The sequence below is a fragment of the Aphelocoma coerulescens genome, chromosome 17, assembly GCF_041296385.1.
Source record: "Aphelocoma coerulescens isolate FSJ_1873_10779 chromosome 17, UR_Acoe_1.0, whole genome shotgun sequence".
Taxonomy (NCBI): domain Eukaryota; kingdom Metazoa; phylum Chordata; class Aves; order Passeriformes; family Corvidae; genus Aphelocoma; species Aphelocoma coerulescens.
In genome coordinates, this window is record NC_091030.1 from 5,157,951 (window position 1) to 5,175,244 (window position 17,294).

Sequence of the window (17,294 nt, forward strand, 5' to 3'; positions counted from 1 at the left end):
CACAGAACCCCCTTTACGTGCTCAGAACCACACACAGGGTCCTGTTCGCTCAAAGCACTTGGGCTGCGCAAAGGCAGGAGCTGCAGACGGGTTTCCCAGCGGGAGTTTCCCAGCAGAGGTTTCCCTGCAGCAAAGCTGCTACAACACAAGAAGCTCCACCTCAACATGAGGAGGAACCTCTTTACACTGAGAATGGCAGAGCACCGGAACAGGTGTCCAAGGAGGGTGTGGAGTCTCCTTCTCTGTAGACATTCCAAGCCCACCTGGATGTGGTCCTGTTTCACCTGCTACAGGTGGCCCTGCCTTGGCAGCGGGGTTGGACTGGGTGATCTCCAGAGGTCCCTCCCAAGCCTACAGTTCTGTGATTCTGTGATGCCAACCTGCTGCCTCGCAGCTCGTTGGGATGGTTGTGGGGGACCTTTCGGTGAAGGTCCGGGTGATGCTAAGGACAGCTTATGTCACCACTGGGAAGATGCAGTTCTGCATCAGGGGTGGCTGTTCAGCATCCCCTCCTGCTTGGGCAGCCCCTGCCAACCAGCACACCCCCACGGCGCCAGGCACCCCCAGCACAGCGTTAAACAACGCGGCTCACATCTGTTGCCTATTTGTTTTCCCCTCCTGTCCCCAGAGAAGGCCCATGTACACAGGCAGAACACAGCCAGGGCGGTGACAGCTGGGCTGTGTTTCTCCTCCACAACACAGAGCTGCACAGGGGCAGCACTGGTAGAAAAACTGCAGCCCCTTAACCCTCCCTCCACTCAGCAGAGGGTTTAGGTTTAAAAAATACACGTACGTGTGCACACATGCACATAGAAATGTAATAGCTATGCATATACATGATGCATTATGTGTAAGGGGCATAAATTTACACAGACAGATTGCTCTTCGTTTATGCTAACGGGGGTCAGAGTACGCCTAACCCCGGGAGCAGAAGGTGGTGGTGTTTGTAATGGCCTTTTGTTCTCTGAGGAGATCATTCTCTGGGCTGGGCCCCAGGAAAGGCCAGTCCCTCCGGCAGATGAAGGCTGCCGTCGCTGCCGGGGTTACGTGACGGTAGAGCTGTGAAGCTGTTGACCATGGTCTTCATCCAAAAAATTCCAGCTGGATTTTATATATCCCTGAATCCCAAGGCTTTTGAGTATCTCGCAGATATGGCCCAGGGTGGAACTGTATGGAAAAGCGGCTGAGGAAAGAAGCCTTCAACAAAAATCTTTACTTCAGAAATGAGTGAAGCATTCTGTGTTCAGAGGATCTGGTAATCTTGATTACAGATCAGTGTTTGCAGTTATGGTTTTATATGAGCGATTCTTCTTGCTTCCAGAAATCATTTATGAGGCTAAATAAAAGCAGAACCAGCTCCTAAAAGAATCTTGATTCCTGACTTACACAAAAAAATGTTACAGATTTAGTGTTAGTACCTCCCTGGAAAAGCAAAAATAAATTACAAGAAAGGGAACAGTAATCAGAAAAACCAATTTGGCTCATTCAAGCATTCAAAGCTGGTTACTGTTAACAATTGTCCTGGACAAAAAGTCCTGGACCATATGAGATACAGGGGACGTTTTTATGGACATTGTGTGCCTGGGAGAGGAATGAGTCCTGTCTCCATGCTGCACGCCGAAATCAGAGCACCACAAATTCTCTGGCATTATGTTTGGGATAGGGAAACTAAGCACACAATCTCCTCGAGAAAATGTAATGCTGCCATTGTTAAAGGGCTGTAACATGGACGGTGTTTGATAAACAGGTACATAAAAGCCAGGTAGCTGTGGTGCTCACTCGGGTTACTGGGGCAGGAGGCCGCTGACCAGGGGCTCCGTCTGCTCCTGCCGTTCTCTCCCACAAAGCCAACTGTGCCAGGCAAAGGGAACAGGTTGGAAATTGAGCCTGGCAATGAGGAGGGGTTAATTTCTTTTGTCTCACTCCTGTCTTCTGTGGTTTTCCCTGCCATTTGCACGCTTTCTCTCTCTCCTTGAGAGCAGAGGGAACATGCCTCCATCCTTCCACTGAGGGTTTATTCTGGAGGAAACGTTTTAGGTCGCCATCACATCCTACGGGGAAACGTAGCTTATAAATACAGCAGGGCCTAGCGCTACGAGGAAACATTTTATCAGAGAGCCCCGGACTGACGATTCAATTATTTTCAATAAAACATCAGGGGAATGCGCAAACAGCTGCTCGCATCCTTCCACACAGCAAGTCAAACTTCAAGGGAACAATAGCTGGCGAAAGGGGAGCCATCGCGGAGGCGGTGACAATGGGTTTCCTTACTCGGGGCTTTGTTTGATTTCCCCGTCTCAGTTTTGAACTCCCTCCGCCGGAGAAAGGCGAGGGGGTAGGACGGGGAGAGAGGGAAGCAGGCAGAGGGGAAGGAGGGTCAGTGGGAGTTAAAGCCTTTTGCAGCCTTTCTCTCCCATTCATGTGGTAATTGGGTGTCAAGCAGAGATCAGTAAGATGGAGCCCGGCCTCTGTGCCCGGGTTAAACTGCAGCAGAAAGAAAGCGGGAGCTGAACCGATGGAGGCCTGAATGTCATTAGGGCGGGAGGAAGCGCCTCTCCCCCGGGAGCCCTTCTGCCGGGGTGCTGGGCTGGGGGGGCCGCTTCCCATTCAGGGCATTCCTGAAAGCGGCCAGACAAAGCGGGAGGGCGTCCGAACAATGCCGCACCCCCGGCTCTACCTTCAATAGGGAGCTCTAAACAGGCGTTTAACCTTCAGAATAGCTGAAAGTGATACTCAAAGCTGAGGGGGTGGCTCGCCCGCCGCTGTTAGCCTCTTCCTGCGGCCGAGCCGGAGGCCACTTGGATGGCCAGAGGCAGCAGGAAGGCTCTCGCTGCCCTCGCTTCCTCAGGCCCCTTGGCACAGCGCTGGGGGTGTGCCGGGCCCTGGGCAGGTTGTGGGAGGTGTCACGTCCAGGGCAGGATCAGGCCACAACTCCTGCCCGGGCTGGAAGGATGTTGGGGGCCCTGGGAAGGCTGCTCCGCACCCGCAAGGATGGGACTAGAAGAAGGCAGGGCTGTAATGAGGAGGGGGATGCGGCACAGTAGGGGTCATACCCCACTTCACAAGCTTGGGATCATTTGTCGAGGGATCAGGGAAGATCTAGGCAATGACCCCCATCCTGAGCAGGAATATGTCCTGGACTTGGACAGCATCACAATCGCCTGTAATTCCTGGGGTTGCCAGCCTGTACTGCATGATCTCAGCTGCCCAAAGCTCTCCCAGAGCCTGGCCTGCCATCATTTGTGCCTGTGGGTGGAATTGGTAGTGAACCAGGAGAAAAGCAGATCAAACCCAAGGTTATTTTGGAAGGTGGGATTTGCCACTGAAATGGACTAAGACTCAAAGAAAGCAGAGCAGGACCCATCCCTGCTCCCTGAGCCTTGCTCAGCCACACAGTCCAGCCATCCCATGTTGTCCAGGAGCTCAGCAACAAACAGCCCTAAGGACATTCGCTTCCCCTCTGAAGCCTTTCTGCTTTGGGAAGGAAAGCTGCTGTCCCTTCCCTCTCACCCAGCATGATGAGATCTTCACAGACCATCATTTTGGTGGAATCCCTGGCCCCACAGTCCCTTCAAACTGGAGAGGGAGAAGCCACTCCTGGCCCTGCTCCTGGTTACACTGGAACCACTCAGGGAATCAAGTATTTCCATTTCTAAAGAGTGCACCAAAGGATAGTCTCTTCTTTAGTCCAGAATATTTCCCTGTCACTGCTTAAAGGCAAAGCCAGCTCCCCAGTGTGCGGAGGAGCAGGCGGCTGTCATTGTTTGGGAAGGCTCCAGCACACCAAGAGTGGCAGGAGGAGGCTGGGGAGATGCAATGTTAAAGATTGTCACAGACTCTCAGCAGCAGAAATTAATTTCCCCCAGAAAGGTCCTGAGCAGCTTGCAAAGCCCCCACCTGCGTTACGGCTAAAATACACTCCAGTTTTGCACACCAAGCATGGCCTATCTGGGCTGGATCTAGAGATGATCAGAAAGAAAGTTGCTGCATCTTTTGTTTTGATCTATTGCCACTGTCCAGGACACAGGGTCTGGGAGAAGCAGTCATCTCCATGGGGAAGAGTACATTTGGTTTGTAAATCTCTTTGACTTTGCTTAAATTAGCAGTTTGATAATAACCCTGGAAAGGATTTTAATGTTTTCTTAACCTCATGCAAACAGAATTTCAAGTGTTTTAATTAAAACAGAATAATACCTCGTACTTTATGTATAGGACTTTTATCTACATGCAGCTGTTGAGCCAGACTAGTGCATTGATCAAAGGGGAGGGATGTCTCACAAGGTGTCTCTAATCACAGAGGATTCAATTAGCCTCTTCCTTAAAACTGCACAAATAAAAAGATATTTTAAAAAATCAACTATGATTAAACACTGGCTACTTCATTCCAAATACCTCTTTGCTGGAAGTGTTGTGTCTCAGCATTGATCCCAGGCTCAGCACGACACCTGCACTTGTATTTCTGGGCCAAGAGCTCCAGAGACACTTGCACATAAACTTCATTTTTCCAGAGGAGCTGGGACTTCAGAAAGGCCCCAGGATTTCAACCCAAAGCTGACAGTCAACAGAAAACCTCTAATTGGTGTAGCTGTTTCGGGGAATCTGGAAGCACTGCCAAGTGCAACACAACCCTCCTCAGTCAGGACAAACAGTGCAAACAGTGAATTGTCCCTGGGCACCAGATCTCCAGCGGGACCAACCCTCCCAACACCAGCACCACCGTGCAGGGGGGCTCCTTTGAGCATAATTCAGAGCTACAAACACACCTCCCTGGGGCTCCCCTATCCCTGGGAAATCCTCTGGCACAGAGGTGTATGTGGCACGTGCACACCCCAGCCCTCCGGCACGACACTGCAGGTCTCGGCGATGGATGGGCTGTGTACCAGTGCCCTCCATGATGTTTGCTGAGCTCTTTTCCAGTGACTCAGCACCTCCCATCTCCCCAGAGCAGGAGCTCTCCCCTCGGGGGGGCCTCATCCTGCTCCTCTTGCCTGCACCCTGCAGCTCCCCCTCCTCAGAGCTGGCCAGGAATACAGGGCTTGGGGTGAGCTCCTGGCTATGCTCCAGCCAGGGCCCAGCTCCTGACTTGTGTTGGCACCAGCAAGGGCTACATCCTGCTCCTCTCACAGGCCTGTAATTCCCATCCATCTCCAAAACCCAACAATGCAAGCCAGTCTCCATTCATTCCGGCTCACTTGCAAACAAGTAACGGCCATACTTCCATAAGCTTCCAAAGCTATTCGTATCTGCATTTAACAGGCAGTGCCCTGAATGCATTATTTCCTTGGCAGGCTTTTTTAACCTACCCTGCTCTCAGACAGACAAAAACACAGTGCTGAGCTTTGCCCTGCAACCCCTCTTTCTTCAGCACAGCCAGGGAGGGAGTACAGTCCACCTGTATCCTCCTCTACTACTCCAAACCACCCATCTCCAGATGATCACCCCCCGGTCTGACTTCAGGGAGGCCAAGCTTTTCCTCATTGCCTTTATCAGGGCTGGATGAAAGGGTTCAGGTGGTTCAGGTCGCTGCCCACCACCCGCCTGGCACAGCTCAGTGACCTCGCTGCTGCCCAAGTCTCCATGAGCAGTCTCCAGCCAGGAGCCCGAGCACAGTGGACACCAGTGCCTGGGATTGCCACTGGCCTCACACCCAGCACCATTATCTGTATCTGAAATTTCCTCTCTACCTCAGGCAGGGTCAGAGCGGCTCCCTGCGTGGGTAACCCCCCTGTTCCAACATCCCACACTTCCAGGGCTCTGAATGCCACGCAAGGGCTGTAAAAGCCCCGGGAGCCCCTACAGTGTGTCCCCTCGAGGGGAGGCGTTTGCCGAGCCCAGCCTGCCCTCCGCTGGTGGCTGCAAGCGGAACAGGGCCCAGAAGTGGGAGCAGAACACCTGCAGAGGCACCACTGCTGCACTCCCTGCACCAGCTCCCAGGACCCTAAATATGACCCCCCCCAAGCAAAGCCACGCTGTGTGAGGGCTGAGCCCCTCGGATGCTGCAGGGCTGTGGGGGTGATGTCTGTTTTCCACCAGCTGCTTTGGGACAGAGGCTTGTGAGTGTCCAGGGGACTGAAAAACTAAAATTACAGCTTTTAGCCTAGAGATGCTGGAGAAGACACCCATTTGAACATGTCCAAAGGTGAAGCTGGTATGTAATGGATGCAAATTTCCAATACTTTTCTTACAGTTTGTTTCACCAGGCAACACATTTCACTCAGGCTCATGGAAGATATTTGTCCCTGGCACCCCCATACCAAGAAGGAACCAGGTTCTCCTGTCACCAGGGTTGGATGCAGAAAGTCTAAAAGATGGTTCTGGCAGCAAGGGAAGTGGAATGGCTACCAAAAAACTTGTCTGCAAGTGCAGAAATGAGCTGGGAAGTTCAGCATGGACAAACACAGAGAGAAGCAGCAGGAAGATGAAAGAGAGAACAGGAGAGGGTGGAAGAGCCACATGTCCCAGGGTAAAAAGGGAGAACTGGGCCAGAACAAATTGGGATGGCAATGCTGAGGATAGGACAAGGAAAAACGGGGAGTGGGGAGTTAGTGGAGGGAACTGGGGAGGGTCCAATCAACATGTTGGGTTCACACAGTCATTAAACCCAGCAGCAAGGGGCTTGTTCCCCCTGCTCTAAGATGATCCAAAATGCACACAGGGAGGTGATGCTCTGGAGTGGGAGTTCCCAAACCAGCACAGTCCCCCACCTTCCCTCACAGAGCAGGACTGTACAAGGAAAAGGTAGGAAACTCCAGCATAGACCCATACTTGTGTTTAATTGTGAGACCGGGACAGACTGGGGCAGGCAGGTACGTTGGTGTGGAAGCACAGTTAGAAGAGCAGACACACCCTGCCCTCACAAAACACAGATGTTGTTTTAAGGAGTAACCCTGCTAAATGCATAAAAACAAATTATTAAAAAAAAAAAAAAAGGAAAAAAAAAAGAAAAAGAAAGCCCAACCCAGAGTTTTCTCTGGAAGAGACATTTCTGCATGTTTTCTGAGGACGGGAATCGGACATCGCTGCTGAGGCTGTTTCACGTCAGACACAACACGGGGAATTCACATAGCATAAGTCAGGTGTTTCACATGGACATTTCAGTTCAGGGCCCTGCTCTGGTGCTGGAGACAGGGAGGGCTCTTTTGGGAAGGGATGCAGAGCATGTGAAGTCAGGCTCTCACAGAAGCCACCCTCCAGAGGACATTCTCTCTCCAGGCAAGATGCCTCCTGAGTACATCTAAGCAAAGGCTGAGATGTGGTGCTGAGTACATCTAAGCAAAGGCAAACGTGGCCCTTCTTCCCACTCTCCTACTTGCTTTCTGCAAGGAAGAAGGTCCACAAAACAATGCTGCATCCACAAAAGATGGAAGTAAGAGACTGAGAGAAGTGTCCACAAGATAGCAGGATTTGTTCATGTCCTCCACCATGCAGCAAGGCCACAAGGACATATACAGGTTGCATCCACGCTGGAAGAGGAGAATCAGTCCCAGACGAGCATCCCACCTCCCTGTGAGAGAAAAGGATTCTCCAAGAGAGGACAGGTCTGGGCTATCCCTCCACCTACTGCACAAACCCGGGACACATTCAAAAGTACAGACAATAAATTAAGATTGAAAAACAAAAAGCGTGTATTTTATATATATATATATATATATATATATACACATACACATACATATATATATATACACATATATAAAATAAAATAAAATAAAATAAAATATAATATAATGTGCGTGTGATTGTGAAAAATAGAAATGTTACCCTCAGGAGAGAGAAAGGCATGGCAGAAACACACCCCTGTCACCCTCCTGAGCCCAACACTACCCTGCTCCCCTGATTCACAGCAGACACAAAACACCAGCAGGGCCATGCAGAGGGAAGGGGTTGCAGAGGGAAGGGGTTGTGCCTGGCACCCAGCTTCCCTCTGCCAGTGGGGTCCCTGTGCCAAGGAGGAGCTGGCTGCTTGGTAGAGGAGTGGGGAAGAGCCCAGCACTGCTCCCTTCATGGCCTTCACAAGGAAGGGTTGCTGCAGACTGGAAAAGGTAGGGAAAGACAGGAAAAGCACAGTGGAATGGCAGGGGCACCCCACCCCTCCTCAACTGGCCAGGGCCCTGCCCCTCCCATGGCATGGGACCACCACCACTGTACCAAGTAGAAAATAAAGCCATAATGAGTCAATGCTTTGGTATGCGACCATCCCCCTCCCCTCAGTCCCCTCCCGATTCCCCCCAAACCCTTATCTGTAAAACTTGTCAAATAAAATCTCTAGCAGGCCTTTTATATCACTCTGTGAACCTTTCCTTCCCCAGTGTCTGCCTTGCCCCCTCTCCCCAGCAGGATTTGGGAGGTGCCTTGCTTGAGCCACACCAGTTACAGCTTCTGTTCTCCCGACTGGATCCTGCCAAATGCTGCCTGGTCCAGCGGCAGGTAACAGCCTTGCCTGGAGTCCAGAAAATACAACCTGTCCTTCACCAGTGCAGGGTCAAAGCCCTGCTTCCGCAGCTCCATCTTCTGGAACTTGTAAGTGCCTGGAATGGGGAGAGGAGGAGGAGTAAGGGCTCACTGGCCACACACAATTCCACCCCCAACATACCTGTGTTGCCCCAGACCCAGCCTTGCATCCCCATGCCTCAAAACCACCTGAGGAACTGGCCACAGCCTCTGTGGGGCAGAGAGGCTCCATCCCTACCCTACAGACTGATCTCTATAACCAAGTTTCCCCCTCCCAGGCTCCCCCAGCCCCATGTCCAGTGTGAGTGTGCATGCCATGGCTCACTTGTCTTGGAGACTTCGTGCAGGAACCGCAGGAATACAGGATGTGCATACAGTGGCAGGGCCTTTTTCAGCTTGCTGGAAAAGTCTTCTAGGTCACAGGAGTTCTCCGGGTCGGCAATGGCTGCCATTCCTGCCCTCCCTTCAATCCCTAAGAGGCAGAGAAGAAGAGCACTCAGACACACTGTCCGTGTAGCATCATCTCCCTTCTGCCCTGCACCAGCAAGACCCTGCTTTGTACTGGAGCACTGGCACGTCCAGCTGTGTCCCCACTGTGCCATCACCCTGTGGCAAGGGCTACCAGGGACACCCTGCGGTCACAGTCATGGCCAGAGAGGACACAGGGTCCTTACAAACCATCCAGAATCAGACCAAAGCTTGAGACAGTGAGGAAACCCTCTGGATTCCTCCTAGCCACATCCCTTGTGGCCTCTTCCCAGCTCACCCACAGGGAGCCTCAGTCCACCCTCTGGTGAGAGACACATCAATCTGGACATGCAGGACATGTTCACACTCAAGTGCTGGAGGCCTGCCTGCCTCCCCTGATTGTCCATTTCCTTCTCAGCTACCTGGGACCTCCACACCATAAACTACCACATCCGTCAGGTTGAGGATGCGGCTCAGCGTTCCCTCCACCTCCGTGGTGGAGACGTTCTCCCCTTTCCATCGGAATGTGTCCCCGGTGCGGTCTCGGAAGTACATGTAGCCGTATTTGTCCATTACCAGGACATCCCCTATAGGAAAGCAAAGAATAGGCAAAAAAATGAGGTGTCAGAGTGGCTAGGAGCAACCCTGGAGCATCTCAGGGCAGTGCTGCTGCCCTGGAACAATCCCCACTCCCACACAGGTGCTCTTTTCCTCCACTCCCAGCGGACAGAGGGGTCCTGCTGGCCTCACCTGTGAGATAGGCAGCGTCCCCTTTTGCAAACACGTCCCTGGCAATTTTCTTGTTGGTGGCTGACTTATTCAGGTAGCCATCGAAGTGCTGCAGGGGATTGCTCTTGACAATGCGACCCACCAGCTGCCCCGGCTCCCCTGCAGTGAGAAGAGGGGATGAAGGGGGGAAACAGCACCACTCCCACCCCCCCCAAGCAAAAAGGGTGTATAATGGGGTTGGTGTGGTTTAACTGAGCAGAGACAAATCCAGGGAAATTATCCTCAGGTATTGTGAAATGCTCACACAGGGCTGAGGAGATTTTATCCCTGTGGTTGTCCTCACCTGGTTTGCAGCTGATACAGACACCATCTGGGCCCCGGATCAGCTCCATAGTGTCTTCATCCACCTTCACTAAACCAATGGGGTATACACTTGGTAGGATCCTGCTGTTGAAGCCACATGACCCAACCTAGAACAGAAAGAGCTCAGAGCTGTGGATAGCAAGGACATTTGTCCCACCTGAACCCACTGTTCACACACTCCCAGGACACCACAGAGGTGGCACCACATAACAGCCAAAACCCCTCTGGGTGGATGGCAACCCATGCCAAGGAGCAAACAGCCCATTTGGGTTTCCACCCCTGCCCAGGCCAGCTGTCTCCCTTTGGGACATGAGAGAGAGGATTGTGGAGCCTTACGTTGCCGTCAAAGTTTCCCACGCTGCAGTTGCACTCGGTGGCCCCATAGAACTCGGCCACCTGGGCGATGCCAAAGCGGGCCATGAACTCCCTCCAGATGGAGGCCCGCAGCCCATTGCCCACGGCCATGCGCACCCGGTGCTGCCGCTCCGCGTCCTGGTATGGCTGGTTCAGCAGGTAGCGGCAGATCTCCCCGATGTACTGCACAATCTGGGAGCAATGGAAAAGAAAGACTCGCTAGGTCCTCTCTGCTGGGCCCTGGGTTGTCTGAGGTTTCTTCAGGGCAGGAAGGAACAGCACAATACACCCAAAGTTTGCTAAAGAGGCCGCAGTGAAAAACAGAAGTTCTGATAACTCATCCAGCCTGTCCTTCCCTGGTTAACCCACCTCTCCAGGCTGTGAAACCCATCCACTATCCCCTGGCTAATGCTGGAACGGAAGGAGGACACACGGAGTTACCAGCCCAGGTGGGAAGGACACAGCCCCACCACCTTGAAAGGCAGTTTGGACAGACAGAACCGGTCCAGGATCCCCCCACTTCCAGCAGCTGGGTTCTCCCAGCATGACACAGACCCCAAGGTTCCACTCCCCACTCCCAGCTGGCCCCTTGCCTCACAGCCTCACCGTGCAGTTGTATTTCACACAGTCCTCCCAAAAGTGTGAGGCTGAGAACTTCTTGCGGATGACAATCGTCATGCCCTGCAGCAGGCACTGGCCAATCCCCACGATGTTCCCTGCAGAGAGGCAGCCAGAAAAGCCCTCAGTCCCCAAACACTTCCAGCCCAGCCCACCTGGGGAAAGAACTGGCAGGGCAAGGCAGAGGCCATGGCTGGCTCACAGCAGTGGGGGTTCACCCAGCCAAAGCCCGCAGGACGATGGGCAGAAAGAAAGGAGATGTGGTGGTAACATGTAGGGCAGCACTTTGCACCTAAACATCCCAGCACATCTCAGCCAGCCAAGCAGGCACTGCTTCCCCTTCCCCTAGACTTTCCCCCCTTACTTTCCACATGGAGCAGCAATAAGGAACAGGTAATCCAAAACCAGGGTAGGATAACACCCTCCCCACACCCTCCCCACTCCAAAGGTCAGACAGATCAATTCTTGGCTTCCAGGGAAAAAACAGAAAAAGCCTCAGTCACACATCCTGCAAGCAGCAGTCACATCCTCCTCGACATGGAGATCACAGCCACACCAGCCTCCAGCCCAAGCCCTGGGCTTGGCTGAGGGAAGAGTCAGTCCCAGGATGCCAGGCTCTGTATGGACACGTTACCTGCAGCGTGGTAGAGCGGGAGGCAGTCGTACATCACATCGTCGGACCTCATCCGAAAACCATAAAAAACTAAGCTGGACATGCGGAAGTACCTGAAGGGAGGGTGAAAAGGAACATCAGGAGCAGGGTCAGGGTGCTGTGCTAGGACAGGGCAGAGCTCAGCCCCATCCTCCCTGAGCCCCTGTCCACAGCCTTACCGGCAGTTCACCACAATGGCAGCCTTGGGCAGCCCCGTCGTGCCAGAAGTGTAGATGTAGAAGAGTTTATCTGGGGAGCAATGAGGAGACAGGGTCACATTCCCAATCTAGGAGCTGGCCGAACCAGGAGAGGGGGACAAGCAAAATTTAAACACTCTACTCGTGCCACCTGAGCCAAAACTCTTATGCAACAGCTCCAAGAACATGCTGGGATCACCCCAGGCAGATGAGGTTTGTTGGACACATGGGGGCTATGACAGGATACTACTCCACACAGGGCTGGGCTTCTGACACTGGAGTAAGACCCATCCCAAACACCCCTTGCCATCAGCATCCCCAGCAGTCTTGCCAGAGTTGTAACTGGCTGATCCTCAAAATCACCACCACGTGTCTGTCCCCTAGAACTGACCACATACCAAGAAAGCCCTTATCAGGGGGGGCTGGCTGCTGTCGCTGGGCCATCTGCAGGAGGGGGTCCAGGTGTTTTGCACCAGGAAGCACAGATTTAGGATTTCCTTCCCCAGACCAGAAGAGATGGACGGATTTATCCAGGGAGGGCTGCACTTCCTGCATTGCTGAGAAAGTAAAAGAGGGGAGCTGGAGAAAGGTGGCAGGGTGGCTACAGCACAGAGACCCCTTGCCCTCCCAGACAGTCTGAGGGACACCCTGCCCCAGGTAGCAGTACCCCCACTGTGCTTGGCAGAGTCCCCAAAGGGCTCACAGCCATCCCAGGCAGATGTTGTCCCCATGATTAACAGATGCTGGGGCCACAGCCCAGACCTCTTCAGGGACCAGAAGATCCTGTTTTCCGTCTTTCCCCATCCAAAACCTCTTTGGTGCCAAGAGGTCTGTTGACACCATCAACCCCAGAGGTGTGGGCTGAAACACGCAAGGAACTGGAGCCAAGGTGCTGCAGGGATGTGGCAACAGCCATGGAGAGCAAGGAGAGGCTCCTTCTGTGCAGTGGGACAAGCCCAGCCCAACCCATGCTGGGAATGGACCCAAGAGGCACAAGGAAGGATCCTCACACCCAGGCTGGCCTGCCTGGGAGGCAGACAAGCACTGCACTCCAGATCCTGCCCAGTGTCCAAAGGAGTCAATAACAAAAAAAACCCAACCACAAATCTAATTCCTTCATGATTCAACTGTCCACTCTCTTCCAGATCTCTGTTCTCTGGTGAGCAGGAAAGGAACACTGAACCCATTGACTAGACACACCTCCCTCCAGTCCAAAGCACTCCCACAACATCTGCCAGCCCCTCACCTTCCATCATTTCCACCCCAAAAACCACAGCTTTGGAGTTGGAGATGGTGATGCAGTGCAGCAAGGCCTCCATGCGCAGGTGGGAATTCACAAGGGCTGTCTCCACCCCGATCTTGGCCAGGCCGAGCCACAGCCCCACGTACTGATTGCGGGACTCCATGAAAAGTGCCATCACGTCACCCGAACGGAAGCCTTGGCTGTAGAAGAAATTGGCCACCTGGTTGGAGTACTCATCCAGCTGACGGAAGGTCCAGCTCTCGCCTGTGCCTTGGAAGATCAGTGCTGTCTTCTCTGGATGCTTCCTCACAGTCTTCTGGAAGATCTTGGCGACTGTGTTCTTCTCCCTCACGTGCCTCCATACCTGCCATTTCACCCGCAACAGGACCAGCCCCGTGCTGCCAAAGAAAGGGGAGCAAGAAGGCAGCTGCTCAGTGACCCCTGCAAAACCACTTCCTCCAGCAAAGCCAGCACCGCACAAGGGCCTTCTGAGGAGCTGCAACAGCCCAGCACTTACACCAGACCCCACTCTAGGTCAGCAGCAGCCCTGCATGCTTCCCTGAGCAGTGTGCACATAGGCAGAACAAATTGCAAAGATGCTCATAGCCAGGGACTGATGGAGGCCAGGGAGAGATGTGTTTTGGAAGTCTGCAGACAGGGATGTCCCCAGTCAAAGGGGCGTTTTTGAGCCTCAGGTGCTCTCCAAGAGGTACCACCACTCCCTCCCCCACAAATCCTTGCCAGGAGCTGGCACAGCCTGATACCAACTCAGAATGAACCCTGCACAAGGGCCTGGTGCCACACCAGCAGCTTTAGGGACGGGGTGAAGTACAAGGACAGTCAGTAGACTTTGAGCTCAGCTGAAATCTATCCTTCTTGGGAAAACTTTGCCTGAGAGCTTAGAGTCACCCGGACACAGCAGAGAGAGATCTCCTTCCAGCCAGGCCAGGTGCCAGCAGAAACCCAGGCTGTGCGAGGAGTCGGGGGCTGTGCTCACACATACACATACACATACACCAGGGCAGAGCAGAGGACTAGGGGTGGGTGGTTGGGCCATGCCAGCCAAGACACCTACGTGACATCCCTTTTTATTGTCTTGAGGAATATGAGGAAGAAGTCCCATCCGCCGGATCCCAGGTAGAAGATGAAGAGAGCAGGGATGGCCTGGGCCCAGGACAGTTCCAGAGTGACCCTGAAGAACAGCAGCATGGCTGCAAAAGCAGCCAAACGCAACATCGTGGCCTGCGGGGAGAGAGAAACCACGGTCATTAACCCACGCACACTGGGCCTGGTGATAACAACCCCATGGGCATGGGATGCCTGAGCAGCCCCCAATTTCCTGGATAAGGTCCCTGAGTCATCAGTCCTCCTGGCAGTGAGGATGTAACTCAGCAGCCCAGATCTCCCACAGATGTAACTTTATCTGACCTTGGAGATGGCCTCCAATTGAGCCATCAGCACAGCATCACTTGGTGCAAGCTGAGAGCCTGGCCATTCCCACTTGGGGAGCCACATCCTGCATACCAGCCAGGGGTCCGGCCATGCCTCGGCAACTTGAGATGCAGGATAAAGTCACTTCCATGGATGTGTGAGCAAAGTCCTGGCAAGAGGCCTTGTAAAGATGATTGGAAGCCTCCACTCTGCTCCAGAGATCCCTCTGTCCTCAAAATCCAGAGTCTCCCAGGCCCCGAGCACAAGCTCTCCTGCACACCTGGCTCCAGGACAGCCAGCACAGCTGTTGGAAGAGCACAGCTTCACACGCTCCGCAACACAGTGTCTTGGGGTGGCACAGTGTCCTGGTTTGAGACACACAGCTCAGACAGCATCAGGGACAGGAAACTTGGTTTTTTGAGCTCTGCTTGTGTCTGCAAACCCTCGTGTTGGTGGGCAGTTTCCTGGCCTGGCTAGGCTGGAGACACTGCCAGAGCAGGTCAGGGATGAGGCCAGGCTGGAGTGGGCAGAATAAGGGCTGTCGCTGCTGCCAGGAGTGCCCAGACCCCTGCTCCATTCCCTGGGGACAGTGACTCAGTCTCTGGTCCCTGCAAAACAGTATCTCTGTCCCCATCCCAGACACACCCCAGAAGTGGCTCTGAGACTCAGAGACTGTGATCTGGCAATGGCTCTTTTCAGGCGACAGCACTGGGAGGAGGAAAATGAGAGCGATGTGACCCTCACAGCTCGGAGATAAAACTGGCCCTTCCCGGCATGGACACAGGCCAAAGAGGAAGGAAGCACTTGCATCATTTCCCTCTTGAAGATTGATTCACTGCTCTGAAGCTGGAAGTCCCACGTGGGCTCTTCTACATTTGGTGGGGCTGGGAGCCACACTTGTGGCTTTCCCTCTGCTCTGGGCAGTCCCCCTAGATCCAAGGAGCTTCTGTGGATGTGATACTGGATGCTGGCAGGTTGGGAGCCAAGGCAGTGCCATATGGTCGCTGTGCCCTGGCATGTCTTGCTGGCTGTCCCACCTCTGAGTTCGTGCCACCAGCAGCAGGCTGGGATGCATCAGAGCACAAGACGCCACTCCCAGGTGGACACCTGGAGACATTTTCCTACCCACAGCCCTCACCCCGAGATTCCCCCTTGTGCCAGTGACCTCTGAACACTCTTCAGCAAACACCTACCTCCCAGATGTGATGTCCCACAACACAGTCCCTCTGCCTTTTAGGAGGGCAGGACTCACTGTGTTTTTGCCTGGGAGCCTCTCCCTGCACTTAAACAGGGCAACTTTTAGATCACGATCAAACTACTGTGCCTCAGCCAGGACCTGGGCCCTTCGTTACAGGCTCACGCCAGCCAGATGTGGAGAGGCAGCAGCGGGGGAGCCCCACTCTGTGTGGGCAGCAAAGTGCTTAATCTCCTGCTTGAACACAAGGCAGGCTCAGGCAGGCCCCTGTTATCCTCTGCTCCTATCTCCACCTCACTCCGGCATCCCGGTGCCTCCTGTGGAGATAACCGGGGAGAGATTCCCGAGATTTCCGAGATACCCGGTGTGTCGATGCCAGAGACCTCCAGCCCTGCGTTACAGATTCAGGTCTTGTCCAGCTGCACCAGCACAGAGAAAAAGAAGCCCTGCCTGTAGCTCACAGCCGGCAGGCACCGAGGCAAAGCACGGGGATCCACCCCGGGAGCACCGAGCCCGAGGAGGGCCTGGGAGCGGGTCACAGCGGGGACACCGGGCAGGTGGCCGGGCTGTGAGAAGCCCCAGCGCTAATGGCACCTGGGAGGCACCTGTCCCCCCACCTGCCCTGGGCAGGGACCCTCGTCTCACCCTCCTGGGGTCCCCAGCAGGGAGGTGGAGCAGCGCTGCCCCAACCCCCATCACCCGAGGCAGAAAGGCCGGGAGGGCCCCGCACCGGGATGCAGCCGCGCCCCGCAACCCAACCAGGCCCCACGCCCGCCCGGGCACAGCCGCTCTCGGCTGGGCGAGGGCCCGCGGCGCGCTGGTGGAGAGACCGGGGGACTGAAGGATGCCGGCGCTTGCCGCGGTGCCCCACGAGAAGCCCCGGTACCTCATGCGGAAACCGGCGGGACGGAGGGACCGTGGTGCCGTCCGCAGGGCCGCGGCGCCTGATGGGGATCCCACGGGGCCGCCCGCGGGGAGGGAGCGCGGCCGCCGCGCCGGCGCCGAGAGCTGACGGAGCGGGGTGGGGAGGACGGTGCCGCGCTCTTACCGGACTCCGGGGCGTTCGCTGCGGCCCGGCCACCTGCACCGGGAGCGGGACCCGCCCGACTCTGCGGCAGGGGCGGGGAGGGGCGGGCAGCGCGGGGCCGCCGGGAGCTGTAGTCCCGCCCGGTGCACCGACCCGGCCCCGCGGTGCCGGGGAACGGTGGCGCAGGCGGGGCGAGCGAGGCGCGGTGAAGAGGCGGCGAGGGCGGCGCGACAGAGCGAGGGCTCTGTGGCGCAATGGATAGCGCATTGGACTTCTAGCGCGTGACGGGAGTCATTCAAAGGTTGTGGGTTCGAGTCCCACCAGAGTCGCATTTTGCCGCCGGGGCGCGGCGATCGCTCTCGAGGCTCCGCGGCTGCGTCGGGCCGGGGGGACCCGCGGAGCCCCCGCACGCCACGGCCGCGCAGGGTTCGCCCGTGCTCGGGAGAGCGCGCGTGGGACACCCGTTTTGGGAGCCGGGTCAGGAACGGCCCGGGTACCGGGAAAAAACTCGGCCCTCCCGGGAGCAATAACCAGGCACCCATCCCAGCGTTGCAGGAGTTACTGTC

The 17,294-nt window shown here is 55.0% G+C and overlaps 1 protein-coding gene and 1 non-coding gene across 3 annotated transcripts; one reads left to right on the plus strand and one right to left on the minus strand.

The window, feature by feature from the left end:
• Positions 1-6,132: 6,132 nt before the first annotated feature.
• Positions 6,133-16,828, minus strand: SLC27A4 (solute carrier family 27 member 4). Of its 2 annotated transcripts, none has more exons than XM_069031777.1 (13): positions 16,750-16,828; positions 14,151-14,317; positions 13,079-13,473; positions 12,231-12,389; positions 11,815-11,884; positions 11,618-11,709; positions 10,972-11,081; positions 10,348-10,557; positions 9,992-10,118; positions 9,670-9,807; positions 9,342-9,506; positions 8,777-8,923; positions 6,133-8,528 (listed from the first exon to the last, which is right to left on the minus strand). In XM_069031777.1, exons 2-13 carry the CDS (start codon positions 14,309-14,311, stop codon positions 8,371-8,373), a joined length of 1,932 nt encoding a protein of 643 aa, XP_068887878.1. In that variant the 5' UTR covers positions 14,312-14,317; positions 16,750-16,828; the 3' UTR covers positions 6,133-8,370. The 2 variants fall into 2 exon arrangements, with proteins under 2 accessions (XP_068887878.1, XP_068887879.1); XM_069031778.1 differs by lacking the exon at positions 16,750-16,828 and adding an exon at positions 16,588-16,691.
• Positions 16,829-16,968: 140 nt separating this feature from the next.
• On the plus strand, positions 16,969-17,057 carry TRNAR-UCU (transfer RNA arginine (anticodon UCU)). Its single transcript is given in 2 exon segments — positions 16,969-17,005; positions 17,022-17,057. It is a non-coding gene; the product is annotated as a tRNA-Arg (tRNA).
• Positions 17,058-17,294: the final 237 nt, after the last annotated feature.

What these genes read in the sequence shown, in the direction of transcription:
- SLC27A4 (XM_069031777.1), bottom strand. Translation starts at nt 14,311, where the DNA reads ATGTTGCGTTTGGCTGCTTTTGCAGCCATGCTGCTGTTCTTCAGGGTC. An exon ending in GCCATTGTGGTGAACTGCCG is followed by an intron (nt 11,710 to 11,814) that starts GTAAGGCTGTGG and finishes CCCTCCCTTCAG; the next exon opens with GTACTTCCGCATGTCCAGCT. An exon ending in TTATGGTGTGGAGGTCCCAG is followed by an intron (nt 8,924 to 9,341) that starts GTAGCTGAGAAG and finishes TCTGCCTCTTAG; the next exon opens with GGATTGAAGGGAGGGCAGGA.